General features: G+C 36.8%; 2 protein-coding genes across 5 annotated transcripts in view; one reads left to right on the top strand and one right to left on the bottom strand.

Moving 5' to 3' along the window:
• Positions 1-18,292, bottom strand: part of LOC123710765 (forkhead box protein P1) — a 56,144-nt gene extending 37,852 nt beyond the window's left edge. For 3 of the 4 annotated variants that reach the window (XM_045662936.1, XM_045662938.1, XM_045662939.1), the window contains exons 1-2: positions 17,860-18,292; positions 1,492-1,672 (exon numbers count right to left, since the gene is read on the bottom strand). In XM_045662936.1, the coding sequence (XP_045518892.1) occupies positions 1,492-1,536 (45 nt within the window). In that variant the 5' untranslated portion in view covers positions 1,537-1,672; positions 17,860-18,292. Of the gene's footprint in view, positions 1-1,491; positions 1,673-17,766 lie in introns of all 4 variants that reach the window. The other variant, XM_045662937.1, reaches the window with a different exon arrangement.
• Positions 18,293-18,517: 225 nt separating this feature from the next.
• The window catches only part of LOC123710768, a 30,235-nt gene continuing 24,781 nt past the window's right edge, over positions 18,518-23,971 (top strand). Inside the window, exon 1 of the mRNA XM_045662944.1 lies at positions 18,518-18,595. The gene's annotated coding sequence lies outside the window, so the exon portion shown is untranslated. The remainder of the gene's footprint in view (positions 18,596-23,971) is intronic.

Genomic DNA, 23,971 nt, shown 5'->3' with positions numbered 1-23,971 from the left:
TAGTCAAATTAAATTAGGTTTCAATATACTACAGGCTTTATTTGATATCTTGTCTGGCTACTTATATTCCAAGGTCATCACTATGCCAAAATCTGTTAAGGATCAGTGATTTAGTCGTGAAAGCGTGACAAATAAATTCACATTAAGATTCTTAACGGCTTCATAGCTTGTAGCTTACGCAAAGACAAAGTCAAAAATCATTTATTCATATAGGTAACACAATGTACACTTATGAACGTCAATAAAACATACATTAAATGCTTCTAATTTTACTTTTTTTCTTGCATTGCTGGTACAACCCTGAGACCCAAGGTCCGAAGGGGTAATTAGTTTTTGGTTTAAAAAAGGAAGACAGAAATGTCTGCGATGAGCGAAGGTGTGTCAGTCCCAAACCCATGCGGAAATTAAAACGATGCAATGTATAGAGCTCACGTATCAGTTTTTGTAACGTATTTCCTCCGAAACCTCGACCGACTATTAAGTAAAAGTTTGTGTATTTTTCGTAGCGCGCAGAGTTCTCTAATTGTGAAAAGTAAAAAGTTTAGGACTTCAAAAGTATTTTTTTCGATTTTCTTTATTATTATTTTTTGCAATAAAACTACATATAACACATAATTTTCACCCTTCTACCACGAATCCCAATTTAACAGAGATATTCGTACTGTGATAATCTGACTTGTTAACAACGGTACGGTCTGTGACCTGGAAGGGTTCTGAGAAAAATAAATATACATCTGAAGGAGGCAAATAAACATTAAAGAACGGTTCTCGCAAGCAATGGCGTACGGCTCGCCCATGAATATTGTAAATAATAAAATTATCGATGTAGTCCGGGCATCTCCAGACGCGTAACACGAATGAATAAGATTTTAATTTATGTTTCTTTATAGTAAAAGTGAGTGATGAAAAATGAGAGATGAAAACAAGTGCCTGGACGCCATGGCAGGGGAGTAGATGAAAAAATATATATGGATATGGCAACTGCTGGGTTATTTTAGTTGATAAAAATATATATTTTTAACAACTTATTTCTTACACGTGTCAATGTAATTAACAAATTCATTGAAAAACAAGACACAAAAACTAAATATGCAAATGAATAAACAGTACACAAACATAAAGCTACGAAAATAAATGCCTAAATGTTGACTAATTATTATAATATTAATGAGATGAGTTAAGGTAAATTAAGTTGGAATATGAAAAATAATACGAGAGAAAACCAAAATGGCAGCGTTTTCATTCAATGTCACTACCGACGATATAACGTTTTTTTTACCAATTGTTCATAGGTAACGCAATATAGTTCACACATTTAGTTTAGAAAGGTTTAATTAAGATAAGCCTTTTGAAAATAGGAATAACGGTCATAATGAGAGGTTAATATTTAAAAAAAATATTTATTTTATCTGGAATACTACTATTATAGACTGCTTTAAATTCAAATTCAACTTTAGGTATATATATGCTAAAGTTAATAAATACACTCACCGTGTCACCTATAAAGAGGTCGTCTTCATCTCGCTGGAGACACATCCAGGTATCACAAGTTCAACACCACAATTATATATAGAGTTACAAAGTGAGTGTCTAAATAGGGCTCCCTGCGGCACACCTCTATGGCACTCTTGAAATGACTGAGCCGATACGAACCCAATGTTTTGAATACAATCTGTAACAGAACAGAAAAACAATAATAAACTCGGCTGCCAGTCACCAGTGGCTTAAGTACGTTAAGTAAGGGTTACGGTGTTAGCCATGTTTTCAAATGATATTGTAAAACCGTTCATATTACTTAAGCGCTAAGGTTACTTTCACAATACGCTTTCAAAACAGATGGTGCATGCTCATATTCTTAATAGAATCCTAGATAATTTTAATGTTTTCTAAACATATACTTATTTTATTATGTTGCACCGTAATGTAGCAGAGTGGATTTAAGAACTGTTGAGATATTAAAATGACGAGTAAGACAAAACTAACGTCCTGAAAGTGTTTTTTTCCTACACCTTATAGTAGCTTATATACCAACATAAATAATTATTATTATTCTTACAAATTAAAAAAAAATTACGAAGGTCAAGTTGTTATTGAACATAAAATTAAAATTATTTTAAAGCCTGCCTCCACTGGTCAGCAACGATTACGATCCTGGGTTTTATATTCTGATCTTAAAAACTACCAAAGATGAATCTGCACGCAAGTAAGTTTCATTTTACCTTTCATGCAGCGTAGTAATTGTTTTTAAATAACATCACGAAAATATGACGCAAATAAACAAAATACGTGATTTGTATTGACAGTTTTAAGAAATATCACGAACCGAGTTTTGTTTCTATAACTTCAAGCACGTTTAATTTTTGCATTTGAAAGTACAACATTTATAAACCACTTATTATAACAATATTATTTGCCTAGAAACAGGAATATTAGCAAATTAGTAAGTCAACTATGGTACTTTAGATAAATTTAATGGTACATATTTGTTTGTTATAAAATTCACCTTTCACCAAAGTTCTGTCTGATACGTGTCTGTATTTAGAACTACGTGGTAAGCGGGCAGCTATTTCTGGATGATAAAAAAATATCTATATAAGTAAAAACTATCCCATATTTATATTTAAAATTTAAATTGTTAAAACTGAAGTTTATTAATATTGTAATAAATAATATTTTAAGGATTAATGTAATAAATTACTTTAATTCGCTTAACATGCTGCAAATTTACTAACCCGAAGTCCTGGTATTTATTTCCTAGAACACACGGAAGTATATATTTTATTTGATATTATTTTTGCTCTCAAACATCACATATGTTACAAAGAGAACAATCAGATACTTAAAAATATGTTAAAGAAAGTATGTGTAAAAATAACATGAGAACTTAAGCAGCGCTAACCAGATCCATGCAACTTCCTCACAATCGAGTAGCCCGCAATATCGCAGAACATAAATATACAAAAAAAGGAATTAGAAACAAACAAATGAACAAAATTATTTTATTATTAACAAATTTATTTTAGTAAACGCGGAAATGAAATTTACTATGTCGTAATAAACACAAATAAATTAGCAATTTTATAAAGGTCATTATCGGCTTATAGGGTTGCCATATAAGAGTTATAATTTTCGATCAGTAGTTCTTTAATTCGAATTTAGATAACAAAAATGTATGATACAACTAAAAAATTTCAATATTTGTTTATAATTTTGCGTATAAATAAATGTTTTAGTAAGGAAATCGCAAGAAGTACTTGCGCTATTTGTGAAATTTATATGTCCACCTCCTCCCAAACGGTTGCTAACTCTGCGTATTTTACCCCAGTTTGGCAGATCACAACATCGCTGACGATCACCACCTTATTCACCAAGGATGTAAGAGACTTCAGTACCAAGGTTTTGTGATAATTGATCAGACTATTGTATTTGACTGCGTCCTGTTGGCCTCTCTCTCGAAAGCTACCTTCTATATATTGAATAAAACGGGTGTAACCACAGGTCACAGCTCGATAACAACTTGTGTGTAATATTAAAATTATCGTTGTTGGCACATACTAAGCACATCTGAATTCCCTGCTCAACATCGTCTAATAGAAAGTGACAATCATTTGTGGTAAAGCCACTTTCCACTTTTATTACAAAATCCAAAAAAGGACGTAACGAAACGGAAACTTAATGGAACGTAAAATTATATTGTCCTGTTTGTGATATTGTTGAACGAGTTGTATCCGCAATATGAAAAGCGACAACCCTATGAAATGCCTAAAACATGCAAATTGACTGGCGTAACTTTAAATTTACACGTGTTGACAATAATGTTTTTTTCACTTTTTTTAAATATACACTTATTAAAGCGGTAACCAAGCATAGAGCCAAGTAGAAGATAAGAGGACCAACTTCTGTTTTTGTATCATGTATGTAATCCATATTGTACTTTGACCTGGATGGGGACCTCGCTCCAAGTCTTTTCGACTCTCTTGACCTCATCTGCAAACCGATTCCGCTTATCTTCAGCGCTCAAAGTTGCTTATAGAATATTCTCGTGCCAGTAGATACCCATAATACGTGGGAGACTGCGGTTGACGAAGACTTGGAGCTGGTGCAATATATAATGTAACTAAATCTTATCAAGCTATATGGCTTAGCATATGGCTAACCATGAAAAAATGGGCGACGCGGCAGCTTACACAAACCATTCGGATCCAATTTAGATCCCTTGATAAGATCTTACATTAACGTGTGAAATTTTTATAATTCTCTTAAGAATAATAAATCAATTCATAATTGCTACTAACTTGTCTTTAGTTATTCTCTATAGATAGAACTTTATTGGTGTGGAGCATCTTCCTTTAGTCACTTTGTCTAGCTTCTTTGATTCGACTCAAGAGATAGAACAAATATCTTATCTAAACATTCTTATACCTCCAATAGACTACTTCAACTGCTCTCATTTAAGAAGTTACAAGTGCTTACATCTGTAACTTCTAAAATGACAGCTAGTATGCACGCAAACGAAATAATTAAAATAATTGACCTTCAGACCCGGGAATACAGTAAAAATAAATCAATGGCGCTACAACCCTTTTTAGGACTGTTTCTGTATGTGTTTCGTGATCATTTGTTAATCTAATAGGCAAGTGGGTGATCAGCCTTCCGTGCCTGAAGCACGCCATTGACTGTTTGGGTCTAACGCAAGCCTGTTTTTTTCACCGTTCGACCGAATGTTAAATGCGCACATAGAATGAAAGTCCATTGGTGCATAGCCGAGGTTCGGGCCCACGAGCTCAGGGATGAGAGTCGCACGCTGAAGCTAATAGGCCAACACTGCTCAGACCCGGGAATACTTAGTATAAAATGCACAATAACTGACATGATTCCTAACATATGCATATGATTACTTGACCTAACGGTAACCAGAGATCAAAACATGACACAACTAAACGGTAAACTAAACATGAAAATGTTATTGAAAACAAAAACGTAATCTAACTCCACAACATGACCGTACCTTTCATAACACAAATAGTTTTTTGCTAGCTTGCACATTTAATTTGCAATAGAAGTGACAAGTTCCCGATTTGTCATTCCCTTCTATCCCCTTCGGGGGAAATTGGTGCGTGTGAGCCATTGATAATTTATTTTTAGTTTATTGATCAGCTTTGTGTGCCTAACACTGCGCGTTATACAGACATAGGTCTGTCTGCGTCGTGCATCATTGTTATAATTGAATTAAGTTGAATTACAAATATACACTGTCAGCATACAAGTGAGATTAACCTCCAGAGAATCCACAAACAGAAACGCGAAAAAGCTAATTAACTAAGTAAAATCTGCAGTCAAATAAAACATTCAAAAATCTACTTTTAAATTTCAAAACACGCCATCTCTACGCTCATTACTGAACTACGTGCTACATAAAAATATATTACAGCGCCATCTTTATAAACTAAATCGAACTATTGTTTTTTATCGTCACGCCTGTTGCACGGCCAACGATTGTTTACACAACACAAAAGACCCTTGTTTGTTTTTCGCTAGACGTTTCCTGGTTTGTTTTGTGTGAACTTGTTGTTGTGTGCGTATGTTTTCACAGCCGCCTATGTGTTTAAACGCACATACAAAATGTTGTTTGCACGAAGCAATAAATTGTCTTGAAGTTATGTGGTTATAACAGCTGAAGACTTCGGTTTTAACTAGTTTAAAGTATATAGATAGTTGTATTTGAGTTATTGACTGTGATAAATAATTATTGATTATAATATTTTATCACTAAAGTTTCTGCGGAAGGGCCTCGTGGTATTTGAAATCGCTACAGTACTTAATTACCTTTTTTGTTGTTGACAACGCTGTTGCGTCCTTATAGTTTGACGGTAATCATCTTGATACTGAATAGGTATTTAAAAGAATATATATTTTTTGTGAACTATTAATATTACAAGCTTTATTACTGCGCATAAGTGCCACGTCGCGTTTCATCCAGACTATACATATATTTTTCTTTATACGGAACTGGACAGATATTTGGCACAATCCCGCCTGAAGTTAGATATGGCCTATTGGAGGGCACGCCTGTCTAAGTGATGGCCATTTAACCGCCCCTTACATGAACCCACATGAACTAGGGCTTTTTTGACGAACAGTTCCTTACTGCGAAGGAACGACGAACTAAATCGTGCAGTATGAAACCTGGATGTCAACAACATAGCTCCAGTGTGCTTCTATATGAGCGTTGATTGGATGACGGTATCAGATTATGCAGTTCCATGGCACATTCTCTGGAGTGCAATCTATATAAGACTGAAAGGCAGACAACTTAACTGCAAAAAAAACTATTTACTGCTTTAAAACGTACCTAAACGTAAACTTATGCTTATATTTTTTATCTGTAAATTAAACAAAGTCTAGTTTTTTGGATTGATAGAATTTTATTCTGATTTGATTGATATCACATATCAATGGATATTGAATTCTGGGCAGTGGAAACGAAAAACGAAACACAGACGTAACACGAAACGATGCGTTCAATAGTGATTGGTCTAAATGACTAGACATGTGGACTGCGTGTTACTCGTATTGGACTAAATATTGAACCACAAATTAACGGAATACACAATCGTTTTTTTGTGTTACATCCTCGGCCGCCTGAGTAGTAACGAATCAAGATATAATATCGTCTTAAGAATGGTCAAAATAAAAAAAAAGTTTTACAATTCTTAAAAACTCTACCTATCGCATATTAGCAACCAACAAACAATTTTATTGCCTGAAACACCGATAAGATGATTGTTTATAAAAAATCTTATCAGCGTTTATGTAATTATAAATATTGGCGAACGAATAAACATTGAGATAAAAAAAATTGGTCAAGAACAAAGTGCGATAAATCTAAAGTTCTTAAACAGTTCAGACACAGTTACAATAATTTATATACATTCTGATAATGAATTAATGAAATTGTATAATTTAGTTATGTGTTGCTCATCTTTAATTTATTATATAACTTGTACCGTAATTCGTAGTCTCTGAGTTTTAGATGACTGAGTGTGCTTCCGTTTAGTTCGCAATGCGTCCACGGAGCGCTGCTCATGTTTTACAGTGGTTAACGAACAGACTTGAGGTTAGGAAACAGAAAAATGAGTTTGCTATACAATGTGTATGATTTGGAACCCTTTTAAGTATAAAATTCCTAAAAGTTAAATATTAAAATGTATATTAATAAATTAAGCAGAGCAGTGTTGGCCTACTGGCTTCTCGCGTGGGTCTCTCATGAGGTCGTAGGTTCGAACCCTAGCTGTGCACCAATGGATTTTCTTTCTATGTGCGCATTAAATATTAGCTCGAACGGTGAAGGAAAACATCGTGAGGAAACCGGCTTGCCTTAGACCCAAAAAGTCGACGGCGTGTGTCAGCCACAGATGGCAATTAGATTGGCAAATGATCATTAAACTGATACAGAAATCTAAGGCCCAGACCTAAAAAGGTTGTAGCGCCATTGATTTATTTTTATTTATATTAATAATTTGAATATGGAATTAAAACGGAAGTTTAAAATGAAAAGCTTAAAGTCGCGTTCATAAAACCGTTTTAACTTGGGTACATGTTTGCATAGTATGTGTGAGGTTAGGAAAGCGAACCATTTTCCCATAGAGCATTGTTTGTTTCTCAACATAATTGCGTAAATGGTAAATAATTGCTTGTAACAACGGCTCTATGTAGATTGAATGCTTGAACTAATTTGTGTTTTAAAAACACATAAGCATTTTGATATAATCCCAGTTCTGGAGCACAATAATGTGACTACTATGGAGTATAAGTGTGAACGATGAAAGGCCAATCAAATCCATTTCCTAATCACAAACTTTTTATTTCATATATCCCAAATAACGCTCGCTCATACAGTAAAGGTTACCATTGTCGACTTATGTCCAGCACCGAAGAATGATCATAGTTGATGCCCGACACCCAGAAAGACGAAACATATATCCACTATGTCAATATTAATGACAGTATATTATATAGGCCATGTGAATCATGACGAGTTCATGCTTAAAGATATAGATTATTTTCCGAATATAATATTCAATGCCTTTTTTCTATGGACATCGCATTGTTATTAAATCGCTTGACAAACTATAAATTTCTTAAGGATTGTTTCAACAAGTTATTTTATGAATTACTTTCTTTTGCAGTTATAAATCCTTTACCTTATCTTTTATATTGAACTACTTGGATTATTTTTGTTAATCATGTATCATATCGACCTCTTTATTCCGCAGAAGCATTAATTAAGAGATAACCGTGCGTTTAGAACCAATTGGTTAAAATCTTTGAATACCTTCCTGACATCTGTCAGTCACTTAATGAGTAATTAACTACATTTATTTAATGGCCGACTCTTTCTAAATATTGTTTTAAGTGTATAAAACAAACCAGTTGCGCTACAACCTTTTTAGCTCTTAGCTTCAGATTTATGTCCTTTCAAAATAGGTGATCAATCTCCTGTGATTCATACACGCCGTCGCCTTTTTGAGTCAAAGGCAAATTTCCTCACGATATTTTCCATCACCGTTCGAGCGAATGTTAAATGCGCACATAGAAAGTCCATTAGTGTTCAGCCGGGAATCGCACCCACAACCTCAAGGTTGAGAGTCGCACGCTGACGCCACTTGACCAACACTGCACTTTAATTGTGTATACTAAAGTTTTTTCTCTCATCTTTCTAGGTCAGCTCTACCGATTTCGAAGCATGCTAAATGAATCCATTGAATCTAAAGTTGCAAAATAGTTTACGCCTTTAGTCATTTATTTAAACTTACCTATCTCGAATAAACAGTCAATATAGGTATATCAGATAAGCCATAATGTTTATTTTAGGTGATATGTTTATGACGTAAATCATGATTATACATACTGTATTTGGTTTGTTAGTAAATATTTGTGATATACAAATTTCTTCTTAAATTATTAACATAGTTTTTTTATATAATTATTTAGGTATAAAACAATATCAAGAGTTATGTGACCCAACATTCGTTTATTTACATATAATATTTTAGTAATTAATTTTAAGCGTAAACGAAATGTAAACAATCATCGCCTACTTGAAACAGGAATGAGCCTTTACACCTATAAATTGTATTTTAACATTCTCAAAAAATGATTTGTAAACCCTTAGCCTAGCAAGTTAGTTTTAGTTTGCGTCAACCCCACTACCCGTAAGTTTATATTAGTTATAAGCTCATATTTTAAACCATTAAAGTCAGTTGTTACCCAGCTTCAAACAAAGTGTTTTATTTGAACATATGCAAAAACTGCCATCAAACTGAATTAAGGCGACGAATCACAGGGACTCGACACGATCCGATGACCAATCACAAACAAACGAATGAATTCGCCTTTACGTACAGTACATTCTAATCACCATCATACAATAACGAATGATAAAATTGTTTCTAACAGTTTCTAAGATAAAATTTGGAATTTTAAATAGAGTACTCCAGGGGAGAAACCTATGTTATTAATATTAAATAGACTACCTAGGTATTGTTTGAAAATCCAGATTACTACTGAAAAATGCTTACTACAATTGGAATAAATCGTAAAGAAAACCTAATACACGTGTCTGAATATTTAGGATATAATAACGAGGTCGGAAGTATTGTTGATAGTCACTTATTTAGAATTCGAGGTTAAAACATTTTAGGTTGTTTTGTTTTATCAGTAGCAAGGCGCAATTTCGTACTGAAAACTAGTATAGGGAATAACAGATGCTTCATAATAATTAGTTAAATCTGACTACACAAATTTTTGGTGTCAAAATTTTAGTATGCTCATAACTCTTGATGGTATTGTGAAGGAAATTGCGCAATACCATATACCAGTATTATTCAACGTTTTTTAAAGCCGCATCTTAGTCTTTTTAAAATTCTTATACCCCTATATAACAGAGATAATTTTTAATGTTAAACAATTTAATTGTTTACTTGCGAAACTTAAATAATAAGTTTTAGGGAGATATCACTAGGAAGTTGTTAACGAAACACAATTAAGTAAATTTTCAAAACAAATAATGTAAAGCTGAAATTCATATTCCAAATGATTCTATACAATTTTGGAATAACCACCTTAACAATCCAACTGCCTCCTTGTGCGGTGTGACCCTACGTTGGCATAAACTAAAAATTTACCATATTTATTTGGCATAAACGGCATTTTTCTAATAATGACAGAGATGGCATCTGGAGACGACACAAAATATGTGCTACAGTTCACTGTCTAACAAGGCTAGACTTAGTGTGTGTCACATACATGTGTATTACAGTAATCTGTCAAACTTTACACCAATATAACCTTGATATACTTGTTTAACCTTGTATTACCATTTTTTCCAAGGAATGAATTGACAAACAACACTTTATGATCAAATTATTCATGTATGGCACGGAAATAAAATGAAATTTTAAATTCACAGTACCAATACTTAAAAGGCGGGCAACGAACGCATGCGCGTGCCTTCTGGCATTGAGGGTGTCCATGGATAACACTTAACATTATGTGAGCCCCCTGCCCGTTTGCCCCCCTGTTAATAAAAAACAGACAAAGAAATACACTAGAAAACCTAAACTACACAACATATTGAATATATAAATAATATAATGATTAATAATAATTATATTATTTAATATATAAACTAAAAAACAAAATATTACCTGCATTTGAATCTCATTTTCTAACATATACTACAAATGTTTGTTGTGTATTTTTGCAAGGCTCACGATAACGCTATCGCTCGTCACGCCTACACGCGTGCGAGCACACACAGACTAGCTGTGTCGAAAATTACCTACTTTAAATAAGAACAGAGGCACAAATATACCTGATCGGATATGAACCGTGTTGGCCTAGTGGCTTAAGCGTTTGCCTCCCGACATTGTCCCTCCGTGTATGGCGGCGACTGTAGTGGAAGCGGCCGGAGAGATGGCTCCGGAAGTCTCTGACATAGAGATGGAGGCTATCTTGACCCGTCTCAAGGCCCGCAAGAAAGCTCCTGGCCCGGATGGTGTACATGCGCGTGTCCTGGCAGTAGTCCTCCCTCATATGGAGGTCTCCGTCCGGGAGCTGTACACTGCATGCTTACGCAGTGGACGGTTCCCGGTGGCTTGGAAGACGGGACGACTGTGTCTAGTGCGTAAGGAGGGGCGCTCGGCAGACAGTTCGGCGGCTTACCGCCCTATCGTCCTCTTGGATGAGGCGGGCAAGGCGCTGGAGTGGGTTGTGGCGTCTCGATTGTGCCGGCACCTCTCTGCTGAGGGGCCAGATCTGAGCGAGGCGCAGTACGGCTTCCGAGCGGGACGGTCGACGCTTGATGCTCTTTGGGACCTGAGGTCCCACACAAGTGGGGTGGTGGACGGGGGGGGGAGGGCATTGGCAGTATCGTTAGATATTGCGAATGCCTTCAATAGTCTCCCTTTTGGTGTGGTCAGAGAGGCACTTGAGTTTTTCGAGGTCCCACTGTATCTGCGGCAAATAGTGGGGGACTATTTTGCGGAAAGATGGATCGTGTACTCCAACATGGAGGGCACGATCTCCTACCACCCTGTGCGGTGTGGGGTTCCTCAAGGCTCAGTCCTTGGGCCGCTTCTGTGGGACATGGCCTACGATTGGGTGTTGAGGGGCGCGCTTCTTCCGGGATTGCGCGTCTTCTGCTATGCAGACGACACCCTCGTAGTGGCCAACGGGGCAAGTTATGGGGAGGTGGCTCGACTCGCAACGGTCGGCACCTCTCTTGTTGTGAGACGGATAAGGGCCCTGGGCCTTAGGGTGTCTCTTGAAAAAACGGACGCCCTATTGTTCCATGGCCCTAGGAATGGTCCACCTCCTGGGGCGGTCTTGATGGTGGAAGGAGTGGGGGTTCCGGTGGCGTCCAAGATGAAGTACCTTGGTCTCGTCTTGGATGGCCGCTGGAACTTCGAGGCCCACTTTGAAGCTCTCGGGGGGAAGGTTGTAGGGGCGGCGGGGGCGCTTGCAAGGCTATTGCCGAATATTGGGGGCCCTAAGCAGAGTGTGCGGAGGCTGTACTGCGGAATCATACGCAGTATGGCATTGTATGGGGCCCCTGTATGGGATGATAGGCTGAGGGCGAGGAACCGCACCCTACTCAGGAGGCCACAGCGAGTGATGGCGGTTCGGGCGGCTCGATGCTACCGGACCGTCTCGTTCGAGGCGGCGTGCCTGTTGGCGGGGACTCCCCCCTGGGAGTTAGAGGCGTTGGCCCTAGGCGACCTGTATCGTCTCAAGTGTGAGACTAGGGCAGGTGGCCGATGGGCTGAACTGGTCGGACCGGCAAGGAGGCAAGCCAGGGAGGCCACCTTTAATAGATGGGCCCATGATCTGGCTATGCCTAGGGCGGGAGTACGCACCGTGGAGGCGATTCGCCCATGCCTACGGGAATGGGTGAATCGCCCGAGTGGAGCCGTGTCCTTTCGGATGGCGCAGATACTGTCTGGGCATGGGTGCTTTGGGCGGTATCTGCACAGGGTGGCGAGGCGGGAAACCCTTCCCATCTGCCACCATTGTGGTGCCCCAGAGGACACGGCGGAGCACACCCTGGCCGATTGTGCCACTTGGTCGAGGCAACGCCATGACCTAGTGTCGGTCGTCGGGACGGACCTCTCGCTACCGAGCGTTGTTGCAGCAATGCTTGGTAGCCAAGAGGCATGGCGTGCGGTGGCCTTCTTCTGTGAGCATGTCCTGCTGCAGAAGGAGGTTGCCGAGCGTCAGCGGGAGGTGCGTGGCGATGGCCGAAGGGGTTGTGCTCGGCGGCGGCGAGGCGGGGGTGCGGGGGCAAGACGCGAGGAGCGTTTGCCCAACAGTATCCCCCTGCGCCGTCGCTGAGTCCGTATGCAGTCATATTCGCCTGAGTTCCCTGGGTTGAATGCCTAGTGCGACCCCCGGGGGACTCAATGCGGTGCCAGACGTCATTCATTCAGAATGAATGTGTCCGGCATAGCAGGCGATATGGAGGGCTCAGGAGGAAATTTTAGTGGGTCGGGTTTCTCCCCTCTGATTAGCAGAGGGATAAGAGTTAACCATCCCCACAGTCCCCGCGATAGCGACTGCATGCGCTCGCGGGCCTGCAGCTGTGCATTTTTACCTCCTTCATAAAAAAAAAAAAAAAAAAAGTGGCTTAAGCGTGCAACACCTACGAACTGCGCTTACATGACTGCGATCATGTCTTCAGGGTGAAATGCGCTCACGATGTTTTCACGGCCTTCTAGACACTGCAGCCTTCGGGCCAGCCGTGGTAAGACTGATCGAGATAATTAATTTAGGTTGAAGGAACAGTGCACAATCCTTCCTTTGCGTTTGCGACCCCGTGATTTCACAATAAAAAAATACTTATACTCTATAATTTCAGGACTGTGAAACTTTTATAATGGTTAAAGTATGTCCCTGAAACTTGGCTCTGAAATTCAAGTCCTTCCTCCACATACGCTTTTAACACTTACTCATACGGTGAAGGAAAACATGGTGAGGTAACCGTCATGATCCAGAAATTGTGGGTTACCTTATCGATTTAAGAATAAGGAAACAGAACCAGAACCTCTGAGCCCAAGACCAAGAGTTGCTACTTGTTCTTTTTGGGTTTTTAAAACGTTATAATTACAATAAAACCATTGGATATTCCACCTTTTATAATGATAATAATTAATTGTTAGACGTCTCGATATCCATTTATATTATGCTTCAAAAAACATATTAAATACGGCAAGAATAACCCGCAAATTTCTAGCAAAGATAAAGCAACTAAAAATCTGTGTTCACTGGCCATAGGGCCGTGTGCAACAATATTACCAAACAATAATTATTATTGCACCAGCTCTGGTCACCGGTACTATCTTAAATCTTTTATTAGCGCCTGTGGACTTGAACCCACGGCTCAAGAGTCTCTACTCCAAAGGGAACAAAATCATAGTTGGACGACAAATATATGTATCCATATATGTTGTTTGAATTAGAGTTAAAAATTCGGTTATAGTGGCTATGTTGTTATTGGTAAGGAAACAAAACAAAAAGACTTATAGTATATGGACAGCATACCAACGTGTCAAGAAAAGCGTGTTGTTTGTGATCAACACGATACATCAAATATGCTTTCCTTCCGAGGAAGCAACCTTCAGTTCAAGTCTTGGTTATACTGCACTGCAGAACCTCGGTAAGTCCAATAGCAACCTGAATGTGTAATACTAAATACAGAGCGTATTTAACGCTTCCTTGGTAAAACTCTCATCTACAGTCATGATATCAGGTGGTCATGTCGAGATTCAGAAAGGAACGACAAACTATGACTTAGGAGTCAGATGGTATCAGGTATAACCTTAGAGATCGCCCATTGTTAGAAAAAAAAATTTAACCGGATTAAAGCTATTTGTATTATTATAAACTCATAATTATTTTACATAATTTTAAATTTAAATATTTCCGACGTTTCGCGTGCTTTACAGCGTGCGTGGTCACGGTTAAAAAAAATTATTTCAATGTGTAAAAGCTATGTTAACCAAAGACAATACTAGCCCATGGTTGTTTATAATCTTTACTTGTATCCGTATGAATTCGGAAGTCCTACATTCATATCCTGCGTCCAAACTTATCGTTAGAACATTTTTAGAATTTCCGTTATTATTGTCGTAATAAATTGAATTGATTTTACTTATTAAACGCTTAATTGAATTTAAAATATTGCCTCTATGTTATATGATTTCCAACATATGATATGTGAATTTTCTAACATCTGAGGTAAAATACCGCTTTTGTGTGTAATCAGTAGAATAAATACCTTATCTAAGAATTAAGTACTCGTTATGTTTATTGTGCAAACAATTTAAAAAATAAACAGTGCTCTCCGCTTTTAGAAAACCAGTTTTGACATAGATTATCAACATTCATAGTATAAAGAATTATTTTAATATTTATTTTACATATGTACGCGTTAATTATTATTAGACAATACTGTCGTCAAGGTTCCTTGACATTACGACTTCAACAACAGCTCTTGCCGCGCACCAATCTTTAATACAACCACAGGTATTACCACAGTGACGACTCCTGCTATTGCATTATCTGTTACCATAAACAAAGGCCTTCAATCAATAGTGTATCAATCGAATTCCATTCAAAGGAAGTTAATTTTTTCTCCATAGATTAATACAAAATACAACAGTAAAAATGATTCTGCTTGGTATTCAACAGGATGCACGAAAAACGTTCACACGCTTGCTACTAATTATGAAAGCTTTAATTTGATTAAAGAGAATTGCTAGTAATATTTTTAATGGGATCTCAAACCAATTTCAGAGTTCTTAAGCCCGTTGAAGCACTTGCGAGCCTCCTGCCTGTTTGCCCCCTTGTTATATTAAAAAAAAGCACAGCTTAATTTATTTAAAAGTAAAATGTATTTCAATTCATTAAGGAATTTATTAACTATAACGTCTACTAAACGTCTTATATAAAAAAAGCAAATCTTTATAGTTAAACCTTTTTTTGTAATATTGTGGTATTAATATACCTTGTTCTGTGATATTATCTTTACGCCATTTGAGAGATAAATGCGTAGTTTAGTTAAAGCGATGCAATTAGACAATTTTTATAAGTAAATATCTGGAACACGATAAACTATAAATGTTTAATATTGATTTATGATAAAAGATTAATAAATAGAAAATTAAAACAGTTTGGTTCCTATGGTAGTGTACTGGAAGCGAGGAAATTACCAGCTCTGGGATCACCATGCGCCAATAAATCTTAGATTAGCGCCTATTCATTTGAACCCCATGGCCCAAGAGTGTCTAATAGTTTCTATTACATCTTTCGGAGGCCAAAATGTTGAGTCACAAAGCCAAAAGTGAATACTTACGTATAATGTACATGATTCTAACTTAGACAATATACCAGCCAATTACAAAGAGGCATATAATCTAATTTCTTTTTTTTTTATAGAACAGAAGGTTCATCTGATGACAAGTGATACTGCTACTACCCTTATGAGTTATTATATATATAGTTATTATATATATATATATAAGTGCCTATAAGTGTGCGCCTCTCAACCCTGAGAGCCTGGACTTTTCTACCTCGGACCTCTGGGTTTTTCAGATTCAGAGTCGATTCTTAGTGCTGACTGAGTCAAAAACGTTTTTGACACACGTAAGATGCAGTTGGTGCTTTCTTCGACAAATAAGTATCGTAATTCGAGGAAATGCTGATAGTATTAAAGGTATAATGCCACAGACGAAACGTTTAAGATGGACGGACAGTATGGGATGCTTAATATTAGGACACATTAGCCTCGTCTCACCTTCCTCGAACGAGACAAAAGTCAAAAGAGTTACCAAGAGTTTTTCCTATAACTTTGATTTTGTTCCCTTTGGAGTGGGGCTGTGACACAGAGGTTAGTAGACAACTGGTGCTTTCCTCGACGAATAAGTATGGTAATACGAGGAAGTGTTGCCAACAATTAAGGCATATTTACTGCCACAGACCCAAAAGTTTTTTTTATTTTTTTTTTATCTATAAAATTGAAATTCAAGAAGTGAGAAGATTGAAAATTAACAGTCGTTTGAACTAGTGAAACAGTGTTAGTACCTTCTTAAGTGCTTAACAGTGGAATAAAATAGTACACAAGACTAGAGTGTCTCCCCCTTAATGAAGATTGTAAGCGTTGTTGAACACTCTCATATGTTAAATATGCTTATTAGTAAATTACGTTACACCTAAATTGCTTATTAGTATTAAGTTAGGCTAGATCGTAATGTGCCATGATATCTGAGTATCGCATGTTTGAAAAAATATTTTAATTGAAACAAGCAAATTCTTATCTGCGAAACCATATTTTTAAAACTTTGATATAACGTTACCTGTCTAGTTTTTGCATGACCTCGATTATAGTCTGTGAATACATATATGTAAATAATAAATTAATACCTATATGTATGTTTCATATGTCTGCTATTTGTTTACGTATATAATCAGAAGCCAAAAGGGGCGTGTTTAGAACTATAATAAAAACTTTGGTATGTATGTAACATTTAATAGAAAATTTATCGGATTAAAAATATTAAATTAGCTCAAAATCTTAATTTAAAATTTGACTACTTTAACAATTAAACTACTTTTAATAATATGTTAATTTATTTTTATTTTATGTGTACACGTTAACCTACTAATCGGTATCTTATAAGATTTTCACAGTCGAAAAGAGACCGATCCGAGTGATAGAATGAAATACTTATATCACCCCCAATGGAATCGACACATTTATGCCTGCCTTTTATTCATATCGCCTGATAATACTTCTGTAAAGCATTATTTCAGCGGGATCGAACTCATGACCTTTTACATATATACACCAATAAACTATGTAAATGAAAGATTATAGAGTAAGTTTGATATCTCTTATTATTATATGGGATTCGAACCTCATACTTCCGCATTAAACGTACTAGGTAGATAGCTAGTAAGTTTTCATATCACTCTACAATTCCCTCAATTTAATCAAAAAGATATCCGTTTTGCGTTTCGTGTTTACATGATTTATTTGTATCAAATAAAATTTTATATTCTTACACGTGCCATGACGTAACTTTTCTTCAAATAAATTTAAAAAAATACTCGTCAAGCTTCGCCTAAATGCATGACAAGTCCCTCCTCGTGTCCCCTCTTAAACAAAGTGACAATAAACACACACATAAATATTATTTGTATACTCACACATGCAAAGAACCGGCTGAGTATTCGGTTTCCCGCCACCGAACACATAAACACGAACAAACAATACACCAACACAAGTAAATTTAAACTCACCTCAAAATAAATCCATTAGAAAACACACTTGTTTAAACATCTAGTATACCGCCTAACCTCGAATACGTAAAAAAACATTGTTCAATCTACACAGCCATCACACGCGTTCCCGCCAAAATACGAACATTCAAAATGTTCCCGCGTCCAAAAAGTATTTAATAGGTCTCTAGGTGAACAAATTTCGCGAATTTTTCGACGTTTCCGCGAGCGATTGTAACAAATACTAGAGCGAAATGGAGGCCCCCACTGTTATTAACACGTCGTGATAAAAATAAACTATGATTAACTAAGGATACGCGGAGACAAGAGCCGGCCAAAAAATAACTGATTTAAGAGTCGCTTCCGATTTGAATAATTACCGAGCGAACATAACATATAGTTTGTCGTTTCAAACGTGCGTTAAAACTGAGTCGAAAGGCTCGCCCGTGGTAGAGCATAGCGCCGAATAAAATAAACAACAATATACCTAAATAAGCGACGGGCGTGGTGTAGTGTGCGTGTGCACTGTTGTGTGCGTGTGTAAACAAGGGGCGACCTGGCTAGAATGACATCCCGACAATCAACTACTACTTACTTCCTTTTTTAATTGTCTGTGTCCAGTCTTCAAATTGATAAGTGTCAGTGTTTAATTATGTAACTGTGTTCGCGAAAATTTTAGGTCTGGGTACGACTGGACGTAGCATTGGGTCCATGGATATATCCTGCGTTCTGTAACAAATAAATGTTAACTTTAAAGGTAAGAATTAACTATTTTAATAATTAATGAAAACACGCAACCAGAACTAACTAAACTGTTACATAAATATATAATAACAAAATAACGCTTTTACGACTAAGCAATTTATGAAGGAAAACCATACCTATATTTTACCTGTAATCTTAAAATCTTATAAAAAAGATAAAATAAAAATGTCTAGCCCGCGTAGCCCCATTCCACCCGCGAGAATAAACATATGACGTCATTGTCGGGTAAACAAACAAACAAACACATGCGCGCTCATGTTTCCTTAATACAATTATTATTTCGAATGTGGTCGCCAAGCGGAGCACACGCACATTATGAATTATTTTTAACGTATTAGCTATTTTAAAACGATAAACGTATCTAAGATTACAATGTTTCTTGCTTTATGATTACAATTACACTTTAAACAATAGTTCGAAATAGGTTGCCACGTTATTATCCAATATTTAAACATCATTGGTAATGCCTACGAGTCGTTTATTTTTCTACATGAAATGCGTTTTACTTCAGTTCTGTGTATGGATGTCTCTATGACATTCCATTTTAGCGGGAAATTAAAGACAGACCATTTTGACAGTTATAGATTATATATTCCATAGAATAGAAAAATCTATAACGGATTCTTAATAGCTCAGGTAGGCTTGAGGGCTATGCTGCTAATGCTATATGTAAAACAATTATATAAATTTATATCTGACCCGACAATGTCCCACACAGAGTGCTTCATTAATGACTATTTGTTATGTATCTGTATATATAGTTATAAAAAATTATCGGCCATAAAAGATATTTGACGACTCTTAGTCATATAGTCACTAACAGACTAATAGTCATGAATATTTGAACTCAATCATGGGGATAAAGTCGTAAATTTTGTGAAATTTTTATATTTTCTTGTCGCAAACACTTGTGAAAAACAACTTATGCACATGGCAATAGGAACATAAAAGTGGACCAAAAATGTACTAAACTGGTGCCCAAGGTACAGCAGACCAAATTAAAGAACAGCAGGTTGTACATGGCAAAGAGTGGCACATTGCAGAGAGGAATCTCGGAACTTGGAGGAGGCCTTTGCCAAAAAGGACACACAGATACCTAAAAAAAGATTGAAATTGTAATCTTCTTCTCAATTTAATATAAATTATTTTTGTATTTCTATTATAAGTGTATTATAAGAATTGGTGGTTTACCACCAATGATTTCTTGAAATATTTCCGTTATAGTTTAGGTAATAAAAACAAGCCCAATAGGCAGTGGTGACGCTTTCCTCGCTCAACGAATAAGTATCGCAATACAGCGAGCAAATGCTGCCAGCGTTAAAGGTACTCTGTCCAAGGGACAAAGGACAGGGTCAAAGGACCAAACTTTACATTTGTTTTCTGTTTATAAATTATTAATTGTAAATAATTATATATTTTGATATGATTGATTGACACTGCATAGGTTAAGAATATTTGTAATACTTCGTCCGCCTCAAGACGGCACCTTGGCACAAAGGCATTCAACTCAAGGGGAAACGAGGCCAGGCGTTTGTCCAGCATGGGTCCTATTCAATTGTTTGAGCTTGCTGGTTTCTTTGATCAACCATTTGTAATTGTTTTATAGGATGGACTATCTCTTAGCAACGCAATCGCGAGACCTCTGGCATTGAGCCATGGACGCTATCACTAACATCAGATAATTTCATCGGAACCCTTTTGCTCGTTTGTTTGTTCTATAAATAAAATGTATCGCAAACTATGTTGCTAAGTTCAAAACTTGAAGATGCTGGACCAGTTTGAGTAATTTTTATTCCTTGAACTCTTAGGAAAGTTCTTAAGGAGAAAAAAATTGAAAAATTGCACGGAAAACCCTAAAAACCAGTCGTGTACCGGAAAAGTGAATAATCTCTATGGGGTAGCATAGATAATAGCGTTTTGGACCTTTTTAGATTTGGTACTGGTGCAGAGTTGCATCTTACAGAATACAAATGATAGCCTGTTCGTCCACCACCAAATGCTGAATGTTCTGATGGTGATCTAGACGGGGATTATCCACAGGGGGGTTATGGGCATATCATTTATACAGAAATTCGTGTATAGAAACCGTTGGTTACAAATGTCTTCTAGTCTTTTAGTATTGTCTTTTGTTAAAATAGCCTTTACACATTAAGAAAAACACTTTTTGAACGGATTAAAGCTATCTTTGTTTAGGTATTTCCATATTCCGCTTTTTATTATATTTCTAAATATAGCGCTTTAGAAGTAAGCTTCAGGCAAAACAACAATACTAATTATTTTTTAATGTTTTAATGTGTTTTTTTATAGGAATCTGTTTAAATCTATTCTTACTGAAAGTCAAGAATACTATTTATTTATCCACTTTAAATATACACATAGTAACTATATGCAATATAAAAAAAATACAATTAACTCCTAATAACGAGTCTGTTTTTCCTCAATACTAACAAGTTTATTGTTGTTTTTGTGGTAATTTTGGCTATAAATTTGTAAATTACTTATATAGCTGATGTGTAGGAATAATAATAATAATAATAATTTGAACTCAGCCCTATTGCAGTACAAACATATATTACATAACAGAACATAAATGTATAATTAATTTAACTTCCTTTTGACGTTCATAAGTGTAGTTATATCTATATGAATAAATATATTTTGAGTTTGAGTTTGACGATCAGACACTTTCCGAGCCGTACCGTAGGGTCTCTCTGCATCTTCTTTTATCGTCGAACGTCGAGGCAGAATTCGAATTTCCACCCATATCACCACGTCCATCGTTCAACAGTTCACGTTTTTGAAGGCAGTTTCTGCCGCGCACCACTGCACCGGAGCTGCCCACTAAAGTATTTGCGAACCAATTCGACTTAGGGTCCTAGGGGAGCGTACCAATTCTTCAAACGCCGGCAACGCACTCACGAGCACTCTGGCATTAAGTGTCCATGGGCGCTGTTTCTTAGCATCGGGTGAGCCTCCTGCCCATTTACACACAGTTCTAAACTTACTCCTTACACTCTGCCCAATTAAACTTTTGAAAAATATCTATTTACACTTAAAATTCACACGCCTTACGTAACACATGTACATGTTTATATAACATTTATAAATGTATTTCTATGTATTTCTACTAGAGTTTATATTTTCCACGCAGGTATGCGCAACAGGAAACTGGCCGACCTATATAAATATTAGACAAACAAACAAACAAACGAATGCTTTCTAATTTCTGTCCGACTCGTTTTAACTTTTTTGTTTTATGTAATCTAGCTAATACATGTTCTTAGAATGGTTCACAAGATTGATAGCTCTTAATTTTATTAACTTAATTTATTACTGTCAGGGCAGAGGCTGTCCAAGGTGAGCCCTCCATCGCGTTCGGTCTTGAGCCTCGTAATTCCCCTCGCCTCAAGTACTTCCGGCTCTCTTTGCCTTTAATGGAACTGTACGACGCCAGGCTCGCTTGGGACGGCAACGCTTGCATTTTGCGTTTCAATCAAACGCTTGCTAGGGGATGCCATTGGAATCTCTTCACGCTACACTCCGTATTGCCTATCCAATAGGTCTGCTGTCTTAAACTTATTGTATAATATTTTTAGTGGAAATTTGGCCAGGCTGTAAATAAATAGTTGGCCGGTTTCATGAAACTTTTGGGTGATTTTGAGATTTTAAAATCCAATCAGTACCATTGCAGTTTCATTTTAGTATTTCGTTTCGATTGCGTTTAAGCTGTGATGAAAAGATTAGTTAAAAAGGCTATGCTGGAGTCAGTCTAGGTGGCGAATTACTTAAAAAGCAACATACAAAAAATATAATGACAGTTCGTTTTGAATTGTTCACGTTCAAATATAGTATATTTCAGTGTTTTCACCCAATAGGGAGCAATTTGATTTGAAATTATTTTGTATTTGAATTTCAATTTTCATTATGTTTTGAAAATTTACTTACTGTGTTTCGTTAACAATTGTCATTTGATTTCCTATTATTTAAATGACTTTTTAATATTAAAAAATAAGTATGTTACTAGGGGGACATAAAATTTAGAAAGGCTAAGGTGAGGCACGGTGAGCAGTTATGCCCTAGTAGCTTCAGCGTGCAACTTTTATCACTGAGGTCGTAGGTTCGACCCCGACTGTACACCAATGGACTTTCTATCTACTTGCGCATTTAACATTCGCTTGTCCGGTGAAGGAAAATATCGGGATATAACTGGCATGACTTAGACCCAAAAATACGACGGCGTGTCAGGCACAAGCGGCTGATCTGAACCTACTTGCCTATTATATTGACAAATGATCATGAAACATATTGTTACGAGCTAGGGGATCGGATAGAAAATGCCGTAGATTTCTTCAAAGGTTTATTTCTTGATAAATCAATGAGGAATTTATGGGCACAAATTAATTGCAGAGATGCACTAATTGCACGCAAAAACACAGTCACTAATTACTCCACTTATGCACACTTCACACAGTACTTTATCACTTGTATTCACTTTATTCGCACTTTATCGCTTCGGTGTTCCTCTCGTGTAATTGCATTCAAAACTAAAGGCGACTAGTCGCATTTCGGCTCGCTTATATATCCCTGGGATTAATTCTAAACAATATTCGAGAACTTTCTAGGCGGGCTTGCTACTGAGTAGCGATTGCACAATTCTAGAACGTCCGCACTCTTTGTCTCTTTCGCACGTTGCTCCGTCCTTGTCGTACGGCGTTCTAGAGTGCTCGTCTAGTTTCGAGAAAGTTCTGATCTTCTCTCTCTCGTATCATTTCGTCCTTGTCTCACCTAGAAAGTTCGGTCTAGAATATTCCTTCATCAAAGGGGTATAACTAGGCCTGAAAACGCCTGAAAACGGGTCTCCTGAAAACTACACCACTCTACTACACATGTTCTGAAACCGACTGAAAAAAGGTTTCAGCTTCCTGAAAACTAGGGTAACATTATGGAAATTACAATTTTCTAATATGTGATTGACCCTCTCCTGAAACGGTCAGAAATCATATTACAGCCTGCTGAAAAGTTTTTTAACTAGTGGAAAAATCTAGAAACATTGCAGTCGACCCATCTTCGTAACAATATATATATCTGAGGCTCAGATCTAAAAAGGTTGTAGCGCCACGGGTAAATTAGAAATTTGAATCATTCTCGTGCCTTTAGTTCCAAATACGCTCACGGAGCGCTGATAAACTTTTCAATAGCCATTCGATTACATTCGTATCGTAACATAAAACGATATCGAGTATCACCGGAGCTATCGAAAAGTAAACTGTCTTAAAATTACAGTTACCTAGGTACTAGTTACCTACCTAGATAACAAAATCCAAATATAGACTTAGAATATTTAGAATATCTTGATAAGCCAGCTCGT

The sequence above is a fragment of the Pieris brassicae genome, chromosome 6 (assembly GCF_905147105.1).
Source record: "Pieris brassicae chromosome 6, ilPieBrab1.1, whole genome shotgun sequence".
Taxonomy (NCBI): Eukaryota; Metazoa; Arthropoda; class Insecta; order Lepidoptera; family Pieridae; genus Pieris; species Pieris brassicae.
This window is presented reverse-complemented; position numbering and strand designations above follow the sequence as displayed.